Source organism: Nymphalis io, chromosome 19 (genome assembly GCF_905147045.1).
Source record: "Nymphalis io chromosome 19, ilAglIoxx1.1, whole genome shotgun sequence".
Classification (NCBI taxonomy): domain Eukaryota; kingdom Metazoa; phylum Arthropoda; class Insecta; order Lepidoptera; family Nymphalidae; genus Nymphalis; species Nymphalis io.
In genome coordinates this window covers 4,251,711-4,266,001 of record NC_065906.1, presented here as the reverse complement: position 1 = coordinate 4,266,001, position 14,291 = coordinate 4,251,711, and the positions used below count along the sequence as shown (strand labels likewise).

General features: G+C 31.5%; 2 protein-coding genes across 2 annotated transcripts; one reads left to right on the top strand and one right to left on the bottom strand.

Annotated features, from left to right (window-relative positions):
• Positions 1-332: 332 nt before the first annotated feature.
• Positions 333-5,587, top strand: LOC126776163 (probable cytochrome P450 6a14). Its single transcript, XM_050498463.1, has 5 exons — positions 333-1,009; positions 1,364-1,566; positions 1,917-2,156; positions 3,283-3,534; positions 5,389-5,587. Exons 1-5 carry the CDS (start codon positions 333-335, stop codon positions 5,556-5,558), a joined length of 1,542 nt encoding a protein of 513 aa, XP_050354420.1. The 3' UTR covers positions 5,559-5,587.
• A 2,131-nt stretch (positions 5,588-7,718) lies between these two features.
• Positions 7,719-11,816, bottom strand: LOC126776162 (uncharacterized). The gene is made up of 6 exons (XM_050498462.1): positions 11,741-11,816; positions 9,808-9,990; positions 9,520-9,667; positions 9,270-9,413; positions 8,713-8,926; positions 7,719-8,618 (listed from the first exon to the last, which is right to left on the bottom strand). Exons 1-6 carry the CDS (start codon positions 11,814-11,816, stop codon positions 7,719-7,721), a joined length of 1,665 nt encoding a protein of 554 aa, XP_050354419.1.
• Positions 11,817-14,291: the final 2,475 nt, after the last annotated feature.

The window sequence follows — 14,291 nt, the reverse complement described above, 5'->3', positions numbered from 1 at the left end:
TTTAATTTGCCTCTAGATAAATATTGGACTAATATTTTGTTTTAATAATTTTAACATAATTGAGTGACGCTAGCTTGAGACTGACCTTCTTATGTTTTGTAATGAACGATCAGACCGCATTTGCTTGGCACCTTCGGCCATCAGTTTGTGAAACGTTCGTTGATTATTGCACGCGTTTATTTTGTAAAAAAATAAATTAAAAATATTTAAGAAAAACGAACATCAATAAATGGAGGAGTATATATTATATATAAACATTGTAATTGTTAAGTTATTTCAAAAATAGGATTTTTATTTTCGCAAAATAATTAACAAATGTAATTAAGTGAAAAATGGCGTTTTTGACAATACAGTTTTTAACAAATGAACTATTAGTTTTTGTGTTATCAGTTATTTGTTTAATTTATTTATGGTTTCAATATAAGTTTTCGTATTGGGCAAAAAAGGGTGTTTTTGCTCCAAAGCCAATATTTCCTTTCGGGAATATACAAAATGTTATTAAAAGGAAAGAACAATTCTTCCAGCCTTACTGTGATAATTATTTTAAATACAAGCATTTGCCATATATCGGCATGTATTGTTTTAACCAACCAGTGCTCAGCATAAACGATCCTGACTTGGCGAAACACGTTTTCATAAAGGATTACGAATATTTTCAATCTCATGGAATATTTTCTGGGGGAGCTGGAGATCCATTAGCCGGTCATTTATTTAATTTGCATGGTAATGCTTGGAAGACGTTAAGATATAAAATGTCACCGGCCTTTTCATCGTGTAAGCTGAAGGGCATGTATCCTTTGGTGGAAAAAATCGCTAAAGAAGCTCTAAATTATGCGGACGAGCAACATTTGAAAGGTGAAGCTATGAATTTTTCGGAATTTTACGAAAAATATACAATGGAAATAATCGGAAGCGTTGGCTTTGGTGTGGAATGTAATGGTTTACAAAATCCGAAATCAGAATTTTATCTACGAGGACATGAGTATTTCAATCCAATTTCGTTATACTGGTAAATAATTATTGTATTATTATTTCTGTTTATTTTATCACTCGTCGATTACTTATTAAAATTTTTACTAAGCTGAGTTGTGGTAATCATTCTTATTAAAAAAATAGTTTAATAACTATTCTAAAATGGGAGAAAAAATATTTTACTTAAAAATATGCAAATGATTTCCGATATATCTAAATTCGTGACACAGACATTGTTTGACGGCTTAAAATTCTAATATTTGAAAGGGGTTGAGATATTGAAAATAATTTGATACATTATCACAAAGCTATGTCTTATATTTACTTACTTGTGTTTGTTTATTTATTACGATCGCTTAAAAATTTATTGTATTTAATGTTAATTTTTCAGGACAATAATTCGATGCTTAGCATTTTTTATGCCTAACTTTTTTAACAAGCTCAAGATGAATCGTATTAATCCAGACATAATTAATTTTTTTTACAACCTAGTGAAAGAGACGGTAGCATATAGATACAAGCACAACTATAAGCGAAATGATTTTCTTCAAACACTCATTGATTTAAAAGAAAATTCAAGCATGAATGACGAAGGTATTTTCTATTATGTATTAGAATAAAGTGTTTACACTTCATACTTAGTTAACAATTAAGAGCCCTTTATTATATTCCACTACTATAAAAAGGCACCATCTTATTTCATTTTTAAATAAAAAGTTTTTAGAGATTTTTAACCACACTGCTCCAATGAAGGTAGAGAAGAAAATGGAGCTTAAAACTTATACTTGCTTTAAAGTACTGAACTATCATTTAAAACGGGTATAATTGAGCATTTTGCATTTTTTTAAATTATCAATATATTTTTATTTTTCCAAAATTGCTGACCAAGTCTAATGGATTAAGATATAAATTAAAATAAAACGATGTATATACGCATATTTTAGGTATCGAAACACAAAGTTACTTCACGCTTACTGACGTAGCAGCCAACACAATGCTCTACATGTTTGCTGGCTACGAGACGTCCGCCACCACCGGACAGTTCGCGGCGTACGAATTAGCGCGGAACCCACACATACAGGCCAAAGCTAGGGAGGAAATAAGGAGAGTGCTCACTAAATACGGCGGGGATTGCACGTATGAGGCACAGAGCGAAATGGTTTACATTAACATGATACTCGACGGTAAGTAACGCAGTAATCGAAGATAAAAACAAGCTATATATCTATTTCTATTAAATTTAATATAAGTAAATACTTAATATGCACTACTAGATGTTATTTCGCACTAGTAGCACCAATGTATGTCACGGGCAAATCGAATTGCGAAACTTATTATACGAGTACGTAGTGACAACGGATATTTGCAAAACGTGTTAAAGCCTTACGCGCGTGTTCTAAGCTAACAAGTTTATATGAGAAAACTTCAATGAAGTACAAAAATAATTGATATTCATAGCTACATGATATTTATGCTATCTATAAACTTAAGGTTACATACATTTAATTCGATAACATAATAATCTTGTTGCATTTACATGTTTTAAAGTCAGATATACATATAATGGAAACTGACGTAGATGCATAATTTATTAGTTTGTAAATAAGTGACAAATGTGTTTGTCGAAAAAAATAGGGAATTAAATGTCGGCGAAGTTGTCGAAACTTTGGGAGTAAATATATTAATCAAGAACTGTTTGTTGTTTTTTTTTATAGATTACGAAGGCGGACGAGCATATGGGCTAACTGATGGTAAGTGGTCACCAACGCCCATAGACATTGGCATGTAAGAAATGTTAACCATCGCTTACATCACCAATGCGCCACCAACCTTGGGAATATTGGGTTGTGCATAATATAGCAGATATATTCGATAATCGCATAGAATACGTAAATCTAAGGTTTGTTTATCTTTACTCCTTTTTCGATTGGAATAGGTAATGGTTGACTTTGGTGTAGCTTACATAACTAACAATGAATTATTAGTAGCAGTAATGAGTGTTACACCATGATTGCACGACTGAGTCTCAAAACGCAAGTAAATCCGTTGGGTGTGAGATTGATCGGTGTCGGGTTGTGCCGGGTCAACTTCCCATAAATAATAAGATCTAGGAGATACACACTTATATATATATACGTAGAAGGTATATATATATATATATATATATATATATATATATATATATATATATATATATATATATAATTGGCTAGCTTTCGGCACTAGCACTAGTTTGAAATTCTGTTAGAAGGGGGACATTAATTATTTTATATTAAACTTTATAAATATTGCCAACTTGTATTGTTGTAGAAACAATGCGAATGCATCCACCAATGCGAGCGTTGTTCCGAAGATGTACGAAGGAATATAAATTGCCGAATAGCGAGGTGACAATCGACGAAGGTACATTGGTGTTTGTGCCCATACACGCTATCCAAATGGATCCAGATATATTCCCGGACCCGGAAAGGTTTGAACCAGAGCGGTTTTCACAGGAAAACAAAAAGAACATGCATCCCTGCCATTGGATGCCCTTCGGTGAAGGTCCAAGGAAGTGTTTAGGTAATGGACAAGATATTAATAGTATACTAGTTTAATTCGCCCTCAGAAGGCCGACCTGTTATTTAGAAATAAAAGTTATCGTGACCCTACACAATAAATTACACCATCTCGATTTTTTATATGCTTTGTATATAAGCAAACAGCTGGCATGAAACAATGTCTCTTTTTTTTGTTTTTGGAAAATAATTACTCGATACCATGACCATCCATTCTGTGTTTGTTATTGTGTCAGAAGCCTTCACGCATGTATCGTGCCATCAACAATAACGTTTACGTGTACAGAGTTTCAACTCAATCGGATGAATGATACGCGAACGCGTAAATACTTACTAAATCGAACATATATATGTACATATATGAACATATTTACTGGTGGTAGAGCTTTGTGCAAGCTCGTCTGGGTAGGTACCACCCACTCATCAGATATACTACCGCAAAACAACAATACTTGGTATTGTTGTGTTCCGGTTTGAAGGGTGAGTGAGCCAGTGTAATTACACAAGGGCCGTAACATCTTCGTTCCCAAGGTTGGTGGCGCATTGGTGATGTAAGCGTTGGTTAATAATTCTTACAATGCCAATATCTAAAGGCGTTGGTGACCACTTACCATCAGGTGGCCCATATGCTCGTCCGCCTTCCTATTTTATAAAAAAAAATGTATAACTTTTTCAAAGTGTGTGGTATGTTCCTGTCTAGTATCAAATTAATCTACCCCAATGACGTTGGCATTATGCGTAGTAAACAGAAAATAATAACAGTTAAATAGTTCCTAGATCTGTATCCGTAGGTACTAATCCCCCACGATAAATATTTACAAGTAATGTTTAATGAACAAAGCTGTCAGTTTATTCGCGTACTTCGTATAAGTTACGCGGTGGTTTTTGATGCGGCTTTATAATATAATTTTTATCATTTCTAATAGTTCAAGGTACTTTTAGGGGGGTTAACAGTGCTCATGTTTATCTTTTATTAATATGTCTCAGTAAGAATTTTTAAATTGACATAAAAATAAATTACAACTTTATTTCGTATTTATTTCATTTATTCTTTTAATAGTATTAATATCATTTTTGTTATAAAATGCCGTTTACACGTTGCAACTTGGACCGGTATTTTTATAGATTATTACAATGTATTTAAATAGACAAATTAATGTACCTAATAAAGGAGGAATATGTCTTATTAGCTGATCGACTGCAAATATCGTTATTGTGTGGTATTTGCTTATTCTCAATATTTATAATAATCATATCAACAGGTAAAATCTTATTTTTTTACGATTCAGTCTGGCTAGTCAGTATTATTGAGATTGCATAATATAAGAATTTCATTTCGTTACACTTTGTGAGTAGGTACATAACAATATCAGGCGCACTTTTTAATTGTGTAATATAATACACTAAAACGCAATTTTCGTTGTTCTTTTTTTTATTCATTTGTTGAAACATAAATAGTATACATTTACAAATGTGATGATCCTCCCATCTAAAGGACGGAGACAGCGTTCCAACATTCAATATAAATAGTCTTTCGTAGAATTTATATAGTAAATGAATATATGTATTTAAATATATTTTAATTTAGATGAATGGTTTTCATGCGATGTTTTAAGCTAACTTTTCATGTCCGCAAACTTGTCATTACTCTCCTGTAAGTTCCGGTTCAACTTACCAAGAGTCGTTAACTTCAAAGACCCGTGTACGTCACAGACGAATAATTGCGATTTTGGGCAAAAAAGAGAAATGAGTTCATCATTTATTACATTTTTTTATTATTATTATTAAACAGTCAATAGTTGTATATAAATTCAGTTAATATATATAAGATTAAACTAACAGAATAATAATATTCTAGGTCTTCGTCAAGGATACATTCAGTCGAAACTAGCCCTAGTAAAGCTCTTGCACAATTACGAGTTGTTGTTGGATGATCGGACGCAGGTTCCGACGGAGATCAAGGTCTCATCACTGGCTTGCGCGGCGGAAGGCAGCGTGTGGCTGCGACTTAAGAAGTTACACGGGTAGACTAGTCTTATTTATATAAAACCTCTTTTAAGTTGTACAATTGTTTATGTTATAATAACAGATTAAAAATATTCCGCCAAAATGTTACCAATAAAATAATGGAGAAACACAGTCGTTACGATTTGTATGGTTACAAATGAACGTGTTACGTATTACTTTTAGTTTAAGTAAAGTGAATGAAAGTCAAGGTTAAGACATTTATGAGAGAAGGGCATTTAAGTCTTATTTAAAATAGGGCTTAGTAGATATTATTTAATGTCATTAAGGTTAATAAAGGTTATTTAAAATATTGTAAAATATAAGTATACAAGGAGAAAATTGTTTTATTTCAATTTGTTTAAGTAAAAGTGAACAGAGATGAGTTAATATGATGAATAGCTATTGTTTTGGGTAAATTATTTTATTCCTTTTATTTAAAGTGAACTGTAGCAGTACATGATAGTAGCAATATTACATTTAAAGAGAATGCATTCATATGAAAGTTCAAGTTCGTGTTGACCAATAATTTATTTGGCAACTTGTCGGAGTAAACGCATTCAGGTTGACCGTGGCCGCTGCTTGGACTAGGACATTAAAGTAAATAAATATATCTTGTGTTATTTCTTGCGCAAGTTACCTTGCTCAATTATTCTCAAGCTATAGGTAAAAAAGCCGAGATGGCCTAGTGGTTAGAATGCGTGAATTTTATCCGATGATCGTGGGTTCAAACCCGGTCAAGCACCACTGAATTTTCATGTGCTTAATTTGTGTTTATAATACATCTCGTGCTTGACGGTGAAGGAAAACATCGTGAGGAAACCTGCATGTGTCTAATTTCATTGAAATTATGCCACATGTGTATTCTACCAACCCGCATTGGAGCAGCGTGGTGGAATAAGCTCCAAACCTTCTCCTAAAAAAGGGAGAGGAGACCTTAGCCCAGCAGTGGGACATTAACGGGCTGTTACTGTTATAGGTAATTAAGTGGGTGAGTATAACTATCAGTATTGTATTCCTGCAAGAAAAATTCTGAAAAAAGATCATGAATTTACTTAATACAATAAATAGATAAATTTTATAAAATTTCGTTTTTATAAGCACCTATTCGATGTTGACAGCCGGTTACTATAAACCATACTTCTCGAATTATTCCAAAAAATATATACTAATGAATAAAATTAATAGTTATTAAGCACAATTAAAAGTGACCAGGTGCGGACATTTATAAAATTATTATTCTAACAGTCGGTATTGCGTTGCTTCGACACAAGATATGGATTATGTTGATCTTAACCAAAGACTGCGAATTAAAAAAGAAACACTGAGGTTTCAATTGCTTAATTCTTATTTGCAAATTACAACTCGTCTCGTGCTTGACGTTAAAGGAACATATCACCATATAATACATGTCCCATTCCTTAGGAAAAAAGCCTAGCATTGGAATATTTACTGACTGTTACAAGATGAGAACTGAGAACAATAACGGGCATACTTATAAACGTTGCTTAGATTTTGTACAGTTAAACACTGATTTCGTTCCTTCTGCCATTATTGAATTGACATTCGAAAGAAGAAGACACAGTATTGTTTTACTGATCACCCGTCAAAAAACATATATATATAATTATACATTATTATGTTATTAAGCTTTAAATTAACTTATAGCCGGAATAAAAACAAACGCCAGTAAAGTGGTAAGTAGCTGGCATGCAGAAAAGTTGCATATGCTCTTAGTCACACTGAGAAAACATTTTTAATTTGCTTCATTATATGAATATACTCATGTTTACGGAAACAAATTATTATGAAGAGAAGAAATAAATGCGAGCAGCAATGGTCAATCGATGCCAGTTGTACAATCTACTTATCTGTCAGCCATGCGTGCCATTTACCATATTATACATATGCTCGTATTGCAACGTGCAACTTACTGGCACAAATTGTATTTCTATTCAATTTACTTATTTGCTATTTACTTTATTGACTAACTTAAAAGATTTTACTAGGCATTAAGCCAATGGCAATTTATTACTTTAAAAATCGTCAAGCTGAAATTCAACAAATACACGAAAAAAAGGACACAAAATACATTAAAAATATTTGACTACATTCAAATATACTAAAAAATGTAATGGCAGTGAGAGAAACGTATGTTTGGTTTTTGTTATTGTTTTGATTAATCTATTCCATTTTTTCTTTTTGGGTTTGTGTTTTCTTATCTTCCTTTGGCGTTTGTTCGTCCACCCTAGTAGAAGTTACTGAGTCAAATACACTTGTACGAGAATCTATTTGTACTTTTAAGGATTTATCTCTTAATTTTTCATCTGTTTGAATACCAACTTGTTTTAAATTAGATTTTAATTCGTTTTTCTTCTGTCCTCCACTAGTGCCTGGTTCATTTTGGCCCTGTTTTTCCTTTACATTTCTTTTAAGTTCAGGTACTATGTTCATAGTAGATTGCTGATTAAGAAGGGCATTCGTCGGCAAAGTGTCAGTATCTTTTTTCAAATCACTCAACTTTCTATTAAATTTCGCTTGCAAATCTCGTTTTATCTGTGATGATATATCTTCGGGTTCTTGAAAATCTACAGCTTCCTTATCTTTTATTTGTAGTTGAGATCCTGAAGGTTTAAATCCGGGCGAAATGCATTGCTGACCATATTGTCGAGTTATTTCCAGAGTCATTTCAGATATAGATTCCACTGAACCAGAGGAAGAGATAGTGTCAGCAGTTAAAGGCAAACCAATAGTGTCAAGTAAGGAATATACCATTTTAACAATAAATCGATGCTCCGCAGCAACTGCGCTATAAGCCTCTATTTTGTTCAATTTATTCCGCTCTGTTTGAACTAATGATGGTTCTGACGGTTCCCTGGTTAAAGTAGCAAAGTATAGTAGGTCACCTTTGTCATCTTTTGAACTTATTATTTGACTTTCGTTATTTCTCAAGAAATTGGCTTTGAACTCTTGCTTTTTAAAGTGAATTTGAATAAGAGTCTCTGTGCGATGAACTGGGTTAACTGAACGATTTGTTTCTATTATTAGTGGTGAGACGGTACGAATATGCCTTTCGTGGCGTTCCTGTAAAATCAATGTTAACCATTATATTTTGGGCTACTATGATGACGAGCATCATTTTTTTTAACTAATATTTATTTTTTGTGTAATGACTTACAAGCATTCTATCAATATCTCCTTGCAATTGCACACTGACTTTGATCAATTGGAAGTCAACTGCTAGTAGAATTCTTGCTACCGCTAAAACAGTAGATAACACCCAGCATCCAGTATGCAACCAAGCTGATAAAATAGTAAGACGAGTTGCTTGGTACACGCCACGTATTCGACGCTCATAAGCAAGTGTAGCCACATTTATGGTATATGTACACCTGTGTAATACATGATAAATAATGTTAAGATTAGATATTGATGAATATTACAAATTATTAATTCTTATAAGTACTTCGAAACACATGCCTTTAAAATAATATTTTATTCAAATTATCATATCTAAATATAAACTTTTAATTTAATTAGTCATTTATTATTACTTATTTAGTATTATTAATTATGAGTTAGTCTGATAGTTATTGAATTTTATCTTCTGGACTAGATTCTCTTAGTTTTGGTCTATAGAAATACGTAATTATTACCATTATAGTAATAGATTTTTTTTTAATTTGAAAGTTAATGAAACATAAGACATACTAAAAAAATATATCAATAACGTACGTCGTGCTGCCGGTAATCTCACTAAGCTTAAGACATAATTCCTGTAACCCGTAATGCGTAACAGCCGATGTGTACACACAGAGACTACCCATAGTTAACGAGAACAAAAACACAGGTGGTATTACACGCCATGGTCTCTGTAAGCTACATAAAAATACTAGTTAAAATTTAATTTTAACTAATTATTCACGAGTTTAAGTAAAGTTCTCACACTTGATCAAAGTTAGTGTGCAATTGCTCTCAGTCTTACCCAGTTAAAACTCGACTACCGGTAGAACACATCAAGAACATTGTGGTCCAAACAAGACCAAAGATGCCAGAAACAAGAGGGACGTACGTTGGCAGTAAACAAGCACTCTTTTCCACCCATTGTGTGCTTAGGAAATCAACTGGTAACACTAAAAGAAAAAAAAAAAAAGATTTAAGCTATGGTCAATTCCAAATGAGTGCACAAAAATATTGAAGCTAAATAATTAAATATTATTTTTACTTTTTAACAATTTATTAATATATAAACAACAATAAAATAAATTCTTACTATCAGTGACTTCCTTATCTTCCGGAATGAACTCATAGATGATGTTTTGGCGGAAGGAAGTGAGTGACAGCAGTTTGGGAAAAAGCACGCACTTCTCATCAAACAAATACATCATCATGTGAAAACAAAACGTGCAAAATGAACCAAACACGAAAGCCAAAAAGAAAAGTAATAGATGAGCTGCTGGAAATGTAATAATTAAATTCTATGAATGTTTACCTCCCATTTTTAGTTACTAGTCTATGCACGTTGTCAAGTGTTAGGGTACCCTATCCTCTAAAAAGGATTTTCTGTACCCTGACAACATGTATGCAAAATTTTGATGATGGTTGGTTGAGTAGTTAAGACGTGAAATCATAACAAGCAAACAGATAAACGAACTCACTTTCACATTTATAATATTGGTTATGATTAAAATCAGTTCTATTTTTGGAAATTCAAATATTAACAAAGACTTAAAAGTTTCCAACCATAAGTTCTTTATTAGGCATTCTCCTGTTAGAAGGATAAGAAAGAGAAGAACAAACTTCTGACAGAAGTATTTAAGACACACACAGACGTGTGTGTCTTAAAACGAAGTTTTCGTATTAAATGAAAGTAATAAATAAACACAATTATAGAAGTATTTATAGAATGAAGGATAATAATTTAGAACTTTAATGGCGAGTGCAGATTAATATTTTTATAATTATATATTTTGATGCATTAATATAAAAGCCTTGGTGTAAAATAGAATGTTAGACTTCATTTGCAAAAGGCTCTTGAGTATTCATATTTAAGATAGAATCATAGCTTAATTAGAAATTAACAATGTAATTGATTTATTCATGGGCCTTTATGTATTTCATTTAATGAAGTATCTTTGCACAATACTATATAATATTATTAATTATTATAAACAGTTGTGGTCGAATAATAATTAGGAACAACTCACGTTGAAATGACTTGTACGGTGACGGTGAAAAATAACGTTATTTATATATTTATATTTTATTAAATAAAAATGGATAATGTACTATACTGAACCGTGTCGAAATTTAATACATTTACTGCAAGCAAAATTTTGCGAAACATTGAACAATATTATTGAATGTTTTTTTTTTTTATAGAATAGGAAGGTGGATGAGTATATGGGCCACCTGATGGTAAGTGGTCACCAAACGCCCTTAGACATTGGCATTGTAAGAAATGTCAACCATCGCTTATAGCCAATGCGCCACCAACCTTGGGAACTAAGATTTTATGTCCCTTGTGCCTGTAATTACACTGGCTCACTCACCCTTCAAACCGGAACACAACAATATCAAGTATTGCTGTTTTGCGGTAGAATATCTGATGAGTGGGTGGTACCTACCCAGACGAGCTTGCACAAAGCCCTACCACCAGTATGAATGTGCTCAAAGTACTGTTGAATTTTATTAATTGTTATAAACTTTAAAATAATTGAAATGTAAAATAATTGTAATGTATTACGTAATATTAAATTAAGTTATTTTAACTGATCTTGATAATTTATTTGTCTATCAACCAGTAGACTTATCGTTTCTATAGGCTGAAGCAATCTCTAACGTTTAATTAACTAAAATTTTATTTTGTTGTTTTGACTTGTTTACGCATGATTTCGACGTTTGTAACGTTTTCTAACTATTCATAAAAGCCTTACGAACATTACGAAAAAACACACTAATATTCTATTTTGAGTGATGACAATAATTCCTTTACAAGTACGCATAATTAATAGCAAAACACAATTTTTACTATTGAAAAACTCAATATTCGCTTGGTTGCAACCGCGACCTCTGGGTTTTACATAGCGCAAAAGCCACCATACCCGTGAGCAAGCAAGTTAGTGTCTCACCTACCAGTAAAAGGTAAAAGTAATATCTCAGATACGATTAGTTTTCTATGTAATATTGAAATTATTTTAATTAACCTTTCCAAATTCCATTTACTTCTAGTTCAGTTTTTTCAATAAGCCTGTATTCTTCGTATAAAGTTACTCTGTCCATCTTGGTTAATCCTTAGCAAGTTATATTATATTACACTCTTTGTCAGTGTTGTGTTTTGAAACGGGCAAATGACAGAAATATTTTGATAGAATAATTGCGACTTAGATCTGACATTAAACTGAATTAAAAAGTATAAATATACTAGCTTTATCAATAACTTTACAAATACCCGTCTGCTTATATTATATGTTAATATTTATATTTGGGACAAAATATACGCCTTATTTATAAAATTCTGCAATTATTACTTATGTTGGCATTGCGAAGATTTTTATTTATCGTTTAATTTCCTCTATCAAGAAATATATTACTATTATTCTATTTTACTAGTCATTGCTAGATGCTGTTTGAAATTTTTTGCTGTTTTTATCTGAAGTTTTTATAAATAAATATGCACACCTCACCATCCTATGTTTTTGGTACCCGCAGGACAAGTTTCCTTAGTGCGGGGCCACTGGATGTTTTGTGATATTGTAAATCCTTTTGTTAATAAATTTATTTTTACTTAATTTTTTACCATAGTATTTCGCAATTTATATTTAAAAAAAATTACCGCGAAAACGAGTGCTTGTTTGTCAATTAAGTTTGCGCTGCTTTAAACAACTTTACAATGAATATCCTCCAAAGGGATGGACAAAAACGCGAAAATGATCGGATAGTGAATTGGCCAAATTCCCGTAGTATCAAGTAATTTATTGTTTCTTTTGACTAGCTACCCTTCCCGACTTACAATAAGAATTTATATAAAACGTTTACATTGAAGGAGTATGTGTGTCTTGTCCTAAGAAATATTCTTGTTTTGTTTTGGCCACGAAAATTCGCGCACGATAACTCACCAAAGTGTCATCACAATCGGATGAATGGTTTTGGAACGCATAAAGGAAAAAACATTCAAAAAATCATCAGTAACTAAATGTATGCATGAGCTGATTTATACATTAATTTAATTAATATTTTTATAGTCTGTCTTGGCTGAATGTAAGTTTGTTACGCCCTCATAATTTCCTTTTTATACTAATGATTTATGCAAATCAGATGTTTAGTAAGACTTCGGCTTAAACGATACTTTATCGACACTACGTTTTTAGTCTTAGTTATATTTATGTTCGTTAAAATGTGTCATAATGCTTTGTTAAAATATAAAGTATAGTAAAAAGCTTCTTAATTAAAATTATGACTTGTTTTGTTGTTTTGTATTCCATAGTTCATCTTCTGCATTCTTTGTCCTTACAACGATCTTAATATATTCGAATGTTAAATGTGATAACTTCTTTCTGTCATAAAATATTCTTAATAACAAATTATACACGTTATGTGTTCGGGATATAATTTGTCAATAACATAGTTGTGTTCATACTAAATATATTATCAATCTCTTAACAATATAAATAAATATTTAATATTTTCGTTTATTAACATTATGGCCAAACCTAATAATGAAAATACATCGTTGAATAATGTTTTAAAATATTTGTGCTTCAATTATTAAATCATAATGAAAATTGTAATTTGAGATTAAACTTACTGAATTTACTAATAATTAGTTTCCAAAAAGAGTTTCATAAAATTCGTATAAGGAAAATATTATAATAAACTTTCGAATATAATTTTTCCTTATCTGAACTAATTTACTCGATAAAGCAAAGTATGAATATTTATAATATACGCATTGATAAGTTAAAAATTTAAACTATTTCAAGCTTAATAACCTAACAAAAGAGTGTAGTGTGCGTGAGATGTATATAAGTATTCAAGATAGGAATCCTACTATGTTTGAGCGAGTGTTACACATGTATTCATACACACACACGACATATCAGTTACTGGAGATAATTGGTCATACAGTAGGGAAGGAATCATTTTGACGAATATCGATGTTTGCGAATATATTTTAACTTGAATCGTGCTTTAAGGGGTAAGTCCGACTCGCATGCCGGGACGGCAAACGGCATGGCGCTCTCTTATGCAGTCACGCCTTGCGATCGATCTCTACTTCCTTGGTTATGCATATCGTATAGATTATACTTCGTTGCTCTATATTTTTATAATAATAAAAACAATATGTATGTTTATGTGTGTAACAGTCAATATATGTTTTCTTTAATTATAAATTATTTTCACGAACCATCAATTTCTATGTTTTACATTTGCTGGGACTAAATTTTTTTTTATTTAAGGTTTCCTAAGTTCATTGTTAGACTTTTTTTTCAAAGCACATTAAATATTTACTATTGTACGATTTATTAAGATTGCGATGTCTTACAATTAGTTACAATATTTAGATTTAAGCGTAAATTAATTTTTTTAAACGCGATTTGTATTTAAAACGCAAAACCGCAAGCTTAAAAATATTGTTAATTTTAGTGAAAAATATATTGTTATAGGTATGTATCTTATTGTATAATATTTTTGGCCATTTTTTAATATATATAACTGGAAAATAAATACAAAAACAATGGTTTTCTACACAATAAT